The sequence below is a fragment of the Pleurodeles waltl genome, chromosome 7, assembly GCF_031143425.1.
Source record: "Pleurodeles waltl isolate 20211129_DDA chromosome 7, aPleWal1.hap1.20221129, whole genome shotgun sequence".
NCBI lineage: Eukaryota > Metazoa > Chordata > Amphibia > Caudata > Salamandridae > Pleurodeles > Pleurodeles waltl.
In genome coordinates this window covers 1258591971-1258606238 of record NC_090446.1, presented here as the reverse complement: position 1 = coordinate 1258606238, position 14268 = coordinate 1258591971, and the positions used below count along the sequence as shown (strand labels likewise).

At 43.9% G+C, this 14268-nt stretch overlaps 1 protein-coding gene across 1 annotated transcript in view; it reads right to left on the bottom strand.

The window, feature by feature from the left end:
• The window catches only part of ABCC3 (ATP binding cassette subfamily C member 3), a 691699-nt gene that overhangs the window by 99488 nt on the left and 577943 nt on the right, over window positions 1–14268 (bottom strand). Inside the window, exon 26 of the mRNA XM_069200423.1 lies at window positions 12585–12686. Within this exon, the coding sequence (XP_069056524.1) occupies window positions 12585–12686 (102 nt within the window). The remainder of the gene's footprint in view (window positions 1–12584; window positions 12687–14268) is intronic.

The window sequence follows — 14268 nt, the reverse complement described above, 5'->3', positions numbered from 1 at the left end:
GGCACTTCGCAAAAAACACCTCTGTTTTTTTCCAAAATTTAGGATGTGTCCACGTTGCGCTTTGGGGTGTTTCCTGTCGCCGGCGCTAGGCCTACCCACGCAAGTGAGGTATCATTTTTATCCGGAGACTTGGGGGAACGCTGGGTGGAAGGAAATTTGTAGCTCCTTTCAGATTCCAGAACTTTCTGCCACAGAAATGTGAGGGACATGTGTTTTTTTAGCCAAATTTTGAGGTTTGCAAAGGATTCTGGGTAACAGAACCTGGTCCGAGCCCCGCAAGTCACCCCTCCTTGGATTCCTCTAGGTCTCTAGTTTTCAGAAATGCACAGGTTTGGTAGGTTTCCCTAGGTGACGGCTGAGCTAGAGGCCAAAATCTACAGGTAGGCACTTCGCAAAAAACACCTCTGTTTTTTTCCAAAATTTAGGATGTGTCCACGTTGCGCTTTGGGGTGTTTCCTGTCGCCGGCGCTAGGCCTACCCACGCAAATGAGGTATCATTTTTATCGGGAGACTTGGGGGAACGCTGGGTGGAAGGAAATTTGTAGCTCCTCTCAGATTCCAGAACTTTCTGCCACAAAAATGTGAGGGACATGTGTTTTTTTAGCCAAATTTTGAGGTTTGCAAAGGATTCTGGGTAACAGAACCTGGTCCGAGCCTCGCAAGTCACCCCTCCTTGGATTCCCCTAGGTCTCTAGTTTTCAGAAATGCACAGGTTTGGTAGGTTTCCCTAAGTGCCGGCTGAGCTAGAGGCCAAAATCTACAGGTAGGCACTTCGCAAAAAACACCTCTGTTTTTTTCCAAAATTTAGGATGTGTCCACGTTGCGCTTTGGGGTGTTTCCTGTCGCCGGCGCTAGGCCTACCCACGCAAGTGAGGTATCATTTTTATCGGGAGACTTGGGGGAACGCTGGGTGGTAGGAAATTTGTAGCTCCTCTCAGATTCCAGAACTTTCTGCCACAAAAGTGTGAGGAACATGTGTTTTTTTAGCCAAATTTTGAGGTTTGCAAAGGATTCTGGGTAACAGAACCTGGTCCGAGCCCCGCAAGTCACCCCTCCTTGGATTCCCCTAGGTCTCTAGTTTTCAGAAATGCACAGGTTTGGTAGGTTTCCTTAGGTGCCGGCTGAGCTAGAGGCCAAAATCTACAGGTAGGCACTTCGCAAAAAACACCTCTGTTTTTTTCCAAAATTTAGGATGTGTCCACGTTGCGCTTTGGGGTGTTTCCTGTCGCAAGCGCTAGGCCTACCCACGCAAGTGAGGTATCATTTTTATCGGGAGACTTGGGGGAACTCTGGGTGGAAGGAAATTTGTAGCTCCTCTCAGATTCCAGAACTTTCTGCCACAAAAATGTGAGGGACATGTGTTTTTTTAGCGAAATTTTGAGGTTTGCAAAGGATTCTGGGTAACAGAACCTGGTCCGAGCCCCGCAAGTCACCCCTCCTTGGATTCCCCTAGGTCTCTAGTTTTCAGAAATGCACAGGTTTGGTAGGTTTCCCTAGGTGCCGGCTGAGCTAGAGGCCAAAATCTACAGGTAGGCACTTCGCAAAAAACACCTCTGTTTTTTTCCAAAATTTAGGATGTGTCCACGTTGCGCTTTGGGGTGTTTCCTGTCGCCGGCGCTAGGCCTACCCACGCAAGTGAGGTATCATTTTTATCGGGAGACTTGGGGGAACGCTGGGTGGAAGGAAATTTGTAGCTCCTCTCAGATTCCAGAACTCTCTGCCACAAAAATGTGAGGGACATGTGTTTTTTTAGCCAAATTTTGAGGTTTGCAAAGGATTCTGGGTAACAGAACCTGGTCCGAGCCCCGCAAGTCACCCCTCCTTGGATTCCCCTAGGTCTCTAGTTTTCATAAATGCACAGGTTTGGTAGGTTTCCCTAGGTGCCGGCTGAGCTAGAGGCCAAAATCTACAGGTAGGCACTTCGCAAAAAACACCTCTGTTTTTTTCCAAAATTTAGGATGTGTCCACGTTGCGCTTTGGGGTGTTTCCTGTCGCCGGCGCTAGGCCTACCCACGCAAGTGAGGTATCATTTTTATCGGGAGACTTGGGGGAATGCTGGGTGGTAGGAAATTTGTAGCTCCTCTCAGATTCCAGAACTTTCTGCCACAAAAATGTGAGGGACATGTGTTTTTTTTGCCAAATTTTGAGGTTTGCAAAGGATTCTGGGTAACAGAACCTGGTCCGAGCCCCGCAAGTCACCCCTCCTTGGATTCCCCTAGGTCTCTAGTTTTCAGAAATGCACAGGTTTGGTAGGTTTCCTTAGGTGCCGGCTGAGCTAGAGGCCAAAATCTACAGGTAGGCACTTCGCAAAAAACACCTCTGTTTTTTTCCAAAATTTAGGATGTGTCCACGTTGCGCTTTGGGGTGTTTCCTGTCGCCGGCGCTAGGCCCACCCACGCAAGTGAGGTATCATTTTTATCGGGAGACTTGGGGGAACGCTGGGTGGAAGGAAATTTGTAGCTCCTCTCAGATTCCAGAACTTTCTGCCACAGAAATGTGAGGGACATGTGTTTTTTTAGCCAAATTTTGAGGTTTGCAAAGGATTCTGGGTAACAGAACCTGGTCCGAGCCCCGCAAGTCACCCCTCCTTGGATTCCCCTAGGTCTCTAGTTTTCAGAAATGCACAGGTTTGGTAGGTTTCCCTAGGTGCCGGCTGAGCTAGAGGCCAAAAACTACAGGTAGACACTTCACAAAAAACACCTCTGTTTTTTTCAAAAATTTAGGATGTGTCCACGTTGCGCTATGGGGTGTTTCCTGTCGCCGGCGCTAGGCCTACCCACGCAAGTGAGGTATCATTTTTATCGGGAGACTTGGGGGAACGCTGGGTGGAAGGAAATTTGTAGCTCCTGTCAGATTCCAGAACTTTCTGCCACAGAAATTTGAGGGACATGTGTTTTTTTGGCCAAATTTTGAGGTTTGCAAAGGATTCTGGGTAACAGAACCTGGTCCGAGCCCCGCAAGTCACCCCTCCTTGGATTCCCCTAGGTCTCTAGTTTTCGGAAATGCACAGGTTTGGTAGGTTTCCCTAGGTGCCGGCTGAGCTAGAGGCCAAAATCTACAGGTAGGCACTTCGCAAAAAACACCTCTGTTTTTTTCCAAAATTTAGGATGTGTCCACGTTGCGCTTTGGGGTGTTTCCTGTCGCCGGCGCTAGGCCTACCCACGCAAGTGAGGTATCATTTTTATCGGGAGACTTGGGGGAACGCTGGGTGGAAGGAAATTTGTAGCTCCTCTCAGATTCCAGAACTTTCTGCCACAGAAATATGAGGGACATGTGTTTTTTTAGCCAAATTTTGAGGTTTGCAAAGGATTCTGGGTAACAGAACCTGGTCCGAGCCCCGCAAGTCACCCCTCCTTGGATTCCCCTAGGTCTCTAGTTTTCAGAAATGCACAGGTTTGGTAGGTTTCCCTAGGTGCCGGCTGAGCTAGAGGCCAAAATCTACAGGTAGGCACTTCGCAAAAAACACCTCTGTTTTTTTCCAAAATTTAGCATGTGTCCACGTTGCGCTTTGGGGTGTTTCCTGTCGCCGGCGCTAGGCCTACCCACGCAAGTGAGGTATCATTTTTATCGGGAGACTTGGGGGAACGCTGGGTGGAAGGAAATTTGTAGCTCCTCTCAGATTCCAGAACTTTCTGCCACAGAAATGTGAGGAACATGTGTTTTTTTAGCCAAATTTTGAGGTTTGCAAAGGATTCTGGGTAACAGAACCTGGTCCGAGCCCCGCAAGTCACCCCTCCTTGGATTCCCGTAGTTCTCTAGTTTTCAGAAATGGACAGGTTTGGTAGGTTTCCATAGGTGCCGGCTGAGCTAGAGGCCAAAATCTACAGGTAGCACTTCGCAAAAAACACCTCTGTTTTCTTCCAAAAATGTGGATGTGTCCACCTTGCGCTTTGGGGCGTTTCCTGTCGCGGGCGCTAGGCCTACCCACACAAGTGAGGTATCTTTTTTATCGGGAGACTTGGGGGAACATAGATTAGCAAAACAAGTGTTATTGCCCCTTGTCTTTCTCTACATTTTTTCCTTCCAAATATAGGAGAGTGTGTAAAAAAGACATCTATTAGAGAAATGCCCTGTAATTCACATGCTAGTTTGGTCACCCCGGAATTCAGATATGTGCAAATAACCACTGCTCCTCAACACCTTATCTTGTGCCCTTTTTGGAAATACAAAGGTTTTCTTGATAGCAATTTTTTACTCTTTATATTTCAGCAAATGAATTGCTTTATACCCAGTATAGAATGAAAACGCACGTCAGGGTGCAGCTCATTTATTGGCTCTGGGTTCCTTGGGTTCTTGATGAACCTACAAGCCCTATATATCCCCGCAACCAGAGGAGTCCAGCAGACGTAACGGTATATTGCTTTCGATAATCTGACATTGCAGGGAAAAGTTACAGAGTAAAACGTAGAGAAACATTTATGTTTTTTTCACCTCAATTTCAATATTTTTCTTTTTCAGTTGTTATTTTCTGTAGGAAACCCTTGCAGGATCTACACAAATGACCCCTTGCTGAATTCAGAATTTTGTCTACTTTTCAGAAATGTTTAGGTTTCTGGGATCCAGCATTGGTTTCATGCCCATTTCTGTCACTTACTGGAAGGAGGCTGAAAGCACAAAAAACTGCAAAAATGGGGTATGTCCCAGTAAAATGCCAAAATTGTGTTGAAAAATTGGGTTTTCTGATTCAAGTCTGCCTGTTCCCGAAAGCTGGGAAGCTGCTGAGTTTAGCACCGCAAACCCTTTGTTGATGCCATTTTCAGGGGAAAAACCACAAGCCTTTTTCTGCAGCCACTTTTTCCAATTTTTTTGAAAAAAACGAAATGTTCACTGTATTTTGGCCAATTTCTTGGCCTCCTTCAAGGGAACCCACAAAGTCCGGGTACCTCTAGAATCCCTAGGATGTTGGAAAAAAAGGACGCAAATTTGGCTTGGTTAGCTTATGTGGACAAAAAGTTATGAGGGCCTAAGCGCGAACTGCCCCAAATAGGCAAAAAAAGGCCCGGCACAGGAGGGGGAAAAGGCCTGGCAGCGAAGGGGTTAAGTGAGTCATTTCAGCATGACCGGAGAGATGCAAGCAGTCATCCTCCTGTATGAAAAACAAGTGAGTGGTGCTCGTTTTTGGCCTTACAATATGTTGACCTTTTGAAACAACCTCCACTAGACAAGGGCTTTTCTGGGGCAGAGGGAGTCCATGAACTAGGCTGTATTTTTCTGTTTTCAATGCATTTAGCTGTTTTACCGCTATGACAAATGTAATGGGCATTAGACATCCTTTTGTTTATGAGGGGCTGAGGCCCTCTTAGTACGCATATTTTATTAATGTTTGGAAGGAAGTATAAATAGCTGCAGGAGACAGGATGTTTTTTCAGGAAAGCAAGCCACGAATTCAGCTATAACATTATGTCCAAATTAAATTACATAATTGTTTCACCATCAAGCTGAGCAGCTTTGACACAGATTGTAAGCTACCAGTGTTCATTTAAGAAATGGTGCAGGATTCAATTGTTTCGCACTTACAGAACTGTAAAATAACCTCAGTAATTACTGTGGGCTGCCAAATTATATGAGTTGTCCAGGTGATTGGTATGAAACTAGTTGGGTTTACAGTCAGTGGAGAAAATGGTCGCTTGCTAAGTGAGTGTATTTACAAGCAGCTCCAATACAGCCTAGACAATTACACGCTAGATTAAGGTGTGCTAGAGGCCACGGGTAGGCTAAGCATTGCTCCTTTTGCCTTATAAGCGATATGGAGGTACAGGGAGTGGACAGACTACTAGTATATAAAGTCAATAGAGGATGAGATGATTAAACAATCACCCTAAGACACAATATGATGACTGACTGGTGAGTATTTTAATCACCTAGAATTATGGGTCTATACCCATAAAGATAAATTATGAAACTAGCCTTTATAGGCACAGAATAATGCAATTTGTTTTACTCTAGGTGCTACCTATAGCAAACTAACAGTCTTGATGATGACCCCAAATAGATTGATCTACATAAATGGGGTCGAAACGTCGACATTTTGATAGTGTGGACTTTTCTTGAAAGACTTAAAAGTGTCTTTTGGACCTCTGGAGTAATATGAGTCCGCTTACAGAAGATCACAGAGAATTTATGTTTTAACCACATCTTGTATATATTGTGCAGAGCACATTTGCACACATTTTTTCACTACATTCACTTTCACTGCGCCATCACTATTGGAGCACCGTAAGGATTGAATTCAAAATCAAGAATGACTGTGTTTTTTAGTAAAGATATCATAAAATATGACTTGTTGTCAAAATGTGTACATGTTTGAAGAGAGTTTAAAAATTGTTTACCAGGAAGACAAGGGTTTTATTTCCCCCTGTTGGAACATTGTTTAATTACTTATTTGACTACCTAGGTTCAAGGGTTATGGGGTATGCCTCATGTTCTCTAAATTGCTTTTTAAATAAATACTTTTTTTTTTAAAATGCAACCCGTTTTCCATAAAGGAAAAAAGGATACATTTAAAAAAAATAAAATGTAACGTTTCAGTTTCATTTTTTTCCAGAGAATGCAGTGGTCCATGGAAACACCACCTGCTTTAAAAAGAAATTGGCACCTCCATTCACAAAGAGAAAGGGATCCTTTGGGGAACCTTTACTGTGTGCAAATGGGTGATCACCAATTTAAAATTGGTGGTAATTGTGATTGTTTTGCGACTGCATTCACGGTCACAAAACAGGCATTCATGGGCCTGTGAGTCACAATTAGGAAGGTACGCCCCAAGAATGCCCATTCCTAACTGCAACTCAATACCGACTCGCAACATAGGGATAGTACACCCTACAAGGTAATTTTGAGGCCGCAAAAGGCGATTTTCACATTGTGCGACCGCCAAATAGCTTAGTACATCGGGCCCTAGTGATATATATTTTTGACATTTGAACATGTGGTAATCAAGCTACACAAAGATTCCTATAGTAAGAAACAATAATCTATGGAGAAAACGTGCTGGGTTTTGACCATGTTAACTTGTTGGTACTCTTTCATGTGACCTACAAATTACATGCACATTCACTGATGCAGTTCTGGTTGAGGCTTAATACCTGTTCTCACCTTGCATGTAACTGCCCCCCCTGAACTCCCCATCTATCACTCATTCAATGATCAGTTCTGCTGTTCACCATGTACATTTATTTAAGTCTATCTGTAATCATATAATTCTTCGATTTGCTATGTATCATCTGTAAATGTCATGTGATCCAACTTGCCTCTGTGCCTAGAAACAAATTAGTCTTGCACTGTGTGTAATACAGTTAAAAATAAAAATTAACATTAAAACAAGAGGCACAATAACATAATGATCTCTACTTATCGGATACTTATCAGATATATAATGTGTTAGTTTCGCCCCCATGTAGATTAGTCCCACATATGCATACATATCGTCAGAGGGAGAAAACATTGGTAAAAATGTTGATGAAACAATGTATTTGTAAATTGTGACTTACTGTGCAATTCTCTGAGCCAGTCTGGAGGTTTATGTTCCTATATTCTTGCATGGTGACTATGGTGTCCTGATCCTAATCACCTTGATTCCTAATTATCATGTGAATCATCTGAATACAAATCTTCCTACTACTAGTGAAAAAACTACTTTGAATACTGTCCTCATTGTGTGCTTCGATGGGAGACATGTTCTAGCACGGGAGAAGGTGAATGCAATCCAATAAATGATATAAATATAAATGTCACCCTAATTCTAATTAGTTTGTTGTTCTATATATTGACTGGTTTAGTATTCAAAGGTGTAAATTCAAAATGCTACATAATAAAATGCTTATGCTATATTTTTTCCACACTGCATTTAACATAGAACATTGTAAAAAAGACAGATATATTTACTTTTTCAACACTTGCCACTTTATTGTAGAAAGTGGCAATTTTCCGCAAGAATATTAGACTATTAGTGTAGGTCAACATTTATTCACATGGTCTTTGAAAATAAACTAATAAATCAGAAGGTCTCTGAGACAATAGGCTTTCATTGTTCCAAGCACCATAAAGTATAATTTTCTGAAAAATCACTTGTGGAAAATCGTACTTACTCTGTGCGCATCTGTTCATAGTGTGATGTGCTGTAGATTCACAAGTCCTGCCCACTTCTGCCATCTTTTTGTGAGCCTGAACATTGCAAGATGTTTTCCTTCATAAACACTTCAATGGGATGTGCTGATCCTCCTCCATTCACCCACAATGGGTATAGACACTGACTTCATCTTGGATTGTTTTTCATACAGAGGGTGGAAGGTGAAAGTGGACTAAAGAGTAGGACTACTGTGTTGTGCAGTGTGAATTCTAAATTGCTAAAAGATGATAAAGTGTAAAAACATAAACAATCCCTACCGTCTTCAGGGAAGGAGAGTTAGCACTACATTACTACATGCTATGAACAGATGCACACAGGGTAAGTTACATTTTCCGTTTGTAGCATGTGAGCTCTGCAATGACTGTAAAGCAGTTTCTTCCCAAGTGGAGCCCAGCAGGCAGATGATGCAAAAAAGTGGAACAGTGTTCTTAACAGTATCTAGCCATACATAGGCCCTTATTTACAAGGGCATTGCACCACCAGAATGTCACTTTTACTGATGTTCCAGTGGTGCAATGACCTGCCCTATGTATACCAAGTGGTTAAGCCACTTTTTGTGGATTAACGCCACTTTGTAAATATCGCCCCTTTACACGCATCACTTTGTATGAAAGGGGCGTGCACTGAGTGTTGCTTTGGGTGTTCCACTGCAACACCCATTGCATTTTGACACTGGCCCAGATTTACGAGGTTTTGTGGCGCAACAAGGAAAAATGCTTTTAGTTCTACTTGTTTGTGCTTCTCCTATGTGTGCTGCAACCTGCAGTACACATAGGAAGAGACAAATGCCATGAACGACTGTTTATGTGCAGGAAGGCACACCTTCCTGCACATAGACAATCATTTCCTGCAACGCAGGCCCCCTTGCACTTTGTTGCAAGGGTGCCTGCAGAGACGCTAGGCAGCTACATATAGCACCAACACTAGGGAAAACACAGGTGTGCACCTTATTGTATTGAATACAGCGCATCCCTGCATTTTCAAAGTGTGGCGCTGCATCAGCCACTATTTGGTTTGTCAGGTACCCATCAAACTTTTACAAAACTTTTGTTTTTTTTAAACAAACTCCCAAAGTAGACGCTTGTGGGAAAAATGTATTAATGCCCCCTTCCCTGGAATAGGACGGGCATTGTAATGTCCTTCATCTGATGGCCCTTACTCCGTCAGGCTATTGCAGGAAATAATTAATTGATGTAGCCAACAAAGGCTCTGTCGACAGAGTCCTTAAAGTTAGCCTGTTTCTAAAGGAGGTGGACGGACCCAGGTTGGATGGGAACAGGGGCGTCCCCTCCAATATGGCAGCGGAGCATCACCCCACTGCTAAAACGTAGCAGAAAAATACAATTATAATAAAACTGTTGTATTATCATTTTATTTTTCACTTATACAGTCCGCCAAGTCTAGGGAGGGGCCATCTTCTGCATCAGGGATGAGGAGTGGTAGGTGCACTTTAAATGTGCATGTTGGTTTGGCTGGCCATCTCAGGATGGCCAAACTGACATGCACACTTAGAACTCTCCATCTGAGCTGTGTTGCACAGCCAGGTGGAGAACCAGTGCATGTACATTTTTTTTATTTATTATTATTATTAATTCTGCCCTCCCCCTCCCCCCCCGGCATGCTGCCCAACTAAGTGTAATGGGCTGCAGCCACTGCTGGATGAGAAGGGTACTCAATTACATTTCCCAGGGAGTACCTTGTCCACCAAACTTTGATTCAGGCGCAAGTTTCTTTCTATGTAATGTATGAATGCTTGCTTATCATCTGAGGTCTGTAACACAATTTCCATTACTGTATCAGAATAATTAGCAGCTAAGTTGTTGCCTATTTGAAAAAGTGGCATTGCCTTGTACATGAATTTAGTATTGGTCCTAACCACGACACTGTTCTTGTGCACCTGAATGAACAGATCCAGAATGATGAACCTGAATGGTCAGTGTTTGTAGCCGGCTAATGCACTTGAGCAAGAATATGGCTATCAGAAAGGCTATCTTCCAGGTGAGAAAATGTAAGTTGCACAAATGGAAAGGTTTGAAAGGGAAACCCATAACCCATTTGCAAACTATGTTACGATTTCACACTAGGGTTGGGGGTATTACCCTCTTGAGTTCTTCCATAAATGCCTTAACCACACAGATGTTAAAAAGGGACGAGTCTTTCCTGTTCAGTATGTATGCCACTACTGGGGCCTAAGTGTAGATCTATAGTTTATGCATGGATTGCTTCTGAAGGGTCCAGTTGCCTGGAGAGGCAGTAGTGATAAAAATATCTTCCACTTGACTGCATAACATTCATATTTAGTGCCTCATGCAATATGTTCGCACACTCTTCAAGGAAGTGTAGGTAGCCACATTCCAGGGCCCCATGTTTCTGATTACTAGGTTGAGCTGCTTGGGAACTGGGTGCCTGCTTTGGCTGTGTTGTGTGAGAAGGTCTGGTTTGATCACTAGCTTCTAATGGGGACTGACAGACATCTATAGTAGTATTGAGTAACAGGACAATCTGGCCTACACTGGGGCCACATGGATGAGGGTCAAGAACATCTGCCTCATTTTTCTCACCACATTAGGGATGAGTGTGAGAGCTGTAAAGGTGCAGGCAAATATCCCTCGCCAGTTTACCCATAGAGCATTGACCATGAACTTTTGATGTGAATATCTGGAGGAGACGCTTTGGCATTTTTTGCTTTCAGGAGTGGTGAAGAGGGAAAACACTGGATTCCCTTCTGCTGTACATATCTAAGGAAGACTAGTGGTTGGGGTTTCCACCTATCTCATTATTGCATCCTACTTAGCAGGTCTGCAAAGTCGCTGTCTGCTACTGGCAGATGTTCTGCTAGAAAATTGATTTTGTGGATTGCCCAGTGCCATATCTTTAATTTTATTGTACATGTGCAGATAGTTGAGGGAGCTGATAGTCTCAGTGTCTGCATGTAATACATGGCTGTCATGTTGTCCATCTTTGTGAGAACTATCTTGCAGTTGGCAAGCCTGTAAAGACTTTGAGGGCTAGGTAGATGGTTGTCAAATCTAGGTAGTTGATGTAATGACCCTTGTGGTGAGAGGTCCAGACACCTTGCACTGTCATGTCACCAAGATGTGTGCCCCAGCCAGTGATTGATGCATCAGTGGTAATGGTCTGATGGCCTGAGAAAGGCCTCCTGGGCTAGGCAATATGTTCCTATTCTACCATTCTAGAGAATACTGAATGTTGTAGTTCCTCCATGTGACCCTCTGCTTGTGACCACTGTGAGACCCTTCTGTAGAGAGCCCATGTGTAATCTGGTGTTCGGTATAATTGCTATGCATGACGCCATCATACCCAAGAGCTTCATTAATGGTTTCACAGTGAGCATATGAGCTAATTGAAAAAGAGGCAGCAGGCCCTGGAATGATGTCACCCTCTGCTTGTTGGGGTATCCTTTCTCTGTGACAGTGTTTTGTAACAATTCCTGGAAGGGCTAGACCTGTTGGATTTATAGGTGGGACATCTTTGTGTTTAAGGTAAACACTAAACTGGGGTGCATGGATAGAGCAGGGATAGAGCTGCCTGAGTGTGGCCTGACATTGTTGTCTGCTACTGTTCTTGATGAGCTAGTAGTCCAGGTATGGGAAGACATGGATGCACACTTTGCCTAAGGCAGTGGTGGGCTGGAGGCAAAAGCCTTCTTTCTGCCCTGCTTGGGGATTGATGCTCTGCCTAAAAATCAGGGTGTTTAAGTGAGCAGGTTTGGCTCAGCACCCAGATGGGACTCAGGTCCTCTTTGTCTTCTTGGTGTGGGACTGCTGATGTCAAGGCCCAAGGCCGAAGGCACCTCCTCATCTTTTCTTCCTAGAAGGAACTCAATGGCAGTGTCTCCGGGGTGTTGCTTGAGCTACTGGGATCCCGTAGGGCCCCACCTATTTCTCTTGTTCCACATACATGCCCAGCATTGTGTAGGTTAGTTGCTGCTGCCTACTAAGTCTGGGACCAGGGTGTCGGTTTTCGGGGCACCGAGGCAAAGCAATTGGTAGCAGTGGAGTGGTGTTTCTGTTGGGAAGTAGTGAGTAGTGATTATTATCTAAGTAATTGGTCTCAAAGAGGTGAGCATTTAGGCCTATGAGGAACATGTTCCTCTGAAAGCCCTTGCGGAACACAAACCAATGATAGCAACAAAATCTAAGGTAGAGTCTGTGCCATGTGCATTGTGGAGGAAGGGTGGAGTCACAGCACATCTCGTAACTCCTGTCTACATATTTTGAGGCCCAGCTTTCCTCCAACTTTCCCAATAGCCAACAGACAATCTGCATAAGAACAACAGTCACCATTTTTTATAGACATTAATATAAACCCTGATTATTGACTATGAAAAAACAATATATTATGTTTAACATTTACCTCAATTGTATTTTTAAAACACCTTCTGAAAATAAGTCATGTATAGTCCTACTACAGTAACAAATTCACATTGATAACCAACCTCTGTCTCGGTCTCAGAATACTCCTTTACTCTCTCAACAGCCACGATGTTGGTTTCTAAGTCAGATGTCATCCGCACCATCCAGTTTAAAGACATTGTAACCTAGACATGATATAAAAGAAATTGATAATTACAGCTTAAAGGAAATACAATAAATTTGTCATTTTTATTGGTAACAGAAAAAAATGTCAAATGCTGCTGTAGCTGTATCAATTCACAGCTAAAGCCTTCAACCCTTAATATGACTGATGTTATCAATGATGTCATTGAACATGCCATGTGTGATGCAATATGTGAGACCATAAACAATGCATGGCATGGGCACAAGTTACAGTTAGTTCAGTAAACTACAACTGTTGAATTTCTGTGGTTTTTCAGTTTTAAAACATTTTATTTATAATTAGCATTTTCACCTAACTATAATGCAAAATTCACCTTTGTTTTTTGAGTGAATTTCTAAGTTATCTTTAAACCTACAATTACATCTTATTACCATGTCAAACTATAATGCCACTTGTAGGAAAGTACCATCTTGCCTGGCATGTTACCCCCATATTTCACTGTATGTATGTTGTTTTAGTCCATGTGTCACTGGGACCCTGCCAGACAGGGCCCCAGTGCTCATCATAAGTGTGTGCCCTGTATGAGTTCCCTTTGTGATGACTAACTGTCTCACTGAGGCTCTCCTAACCAGAACCTCAGTGGTTATGCTCTCTCTGCTTTCCAAATTGTCACTAACAGGCTAGTGACCAATTTCACCAATTCACATTGGCATACTGGTACACCCTTATAATTCCCTAGTATATGGTAGTGAGGTGCCCAGGGTATTGGGGTTCCAGGAGATCCCTATGGGCTGCAGCATTTCTTTTGCCACCCATAGGGAGATCTGACTATTCTTACACAAGCCTGCCAGTGCAGCCTGAGTGAAATAACGTCCACGTTATTTCACAGCCATTTACCACTGCACTCAAGTAACTTATAAGTCACCTATATGTCTAACCTTCACCTGGTGAAGGTTGGGTGCAAAGTTACTTACTGTGTGGGCACCCTGGCACTAGCCAAGGTGCCCCCACATTGTTCAAGGCAAATTCCCCGGACTTTGTGAGTGCGGGGACACAATTACACGTGTGCACTATACATAGGTCACTACCTATGTATAGCGTCACAATGGTAACTCCGAACATCGCCATGTAACATGTCTAAGATCATGGAATTGTCACCCCAATGCCATTCTGGCATTGGGGAGACAATTCCATGATTCCCCGGGTCTCTAGCACAGAACCCGGGTACTGCCAAACTGCCTTTCCGGGGTCTCCACTGCAGCTGCTGCCAACTCCTCAGACAGGTTTCTGCCCTCCTGGGGTCCAGGCAGCCCTGGCCCAGGAAGGCAGAACAAAGGATTTCCTCTGAGAGAGGGTGTTACACCCTCTCCCTCTGGAAATAGGTGTGAAGGCTGGGGAGGAGTAGCCTCCCCCAGCCTCTGGAAATGCTTTGATGGGCACAGATGCTGCCCATCTATGCATAAGCCAGTCTACACCGGTTCAGGGATCCCCCAGCCCTGCTCTGGCACGAAACTGGACAAAGGAAAGAGGAGTGACCACTCCCCTGACCTGCACCTCCCAGGGGAGGTGCCCAGCGCTCCTCCAGTGTGCCCCAGACCTCTGCCATCTTGGATTCAGAGGTG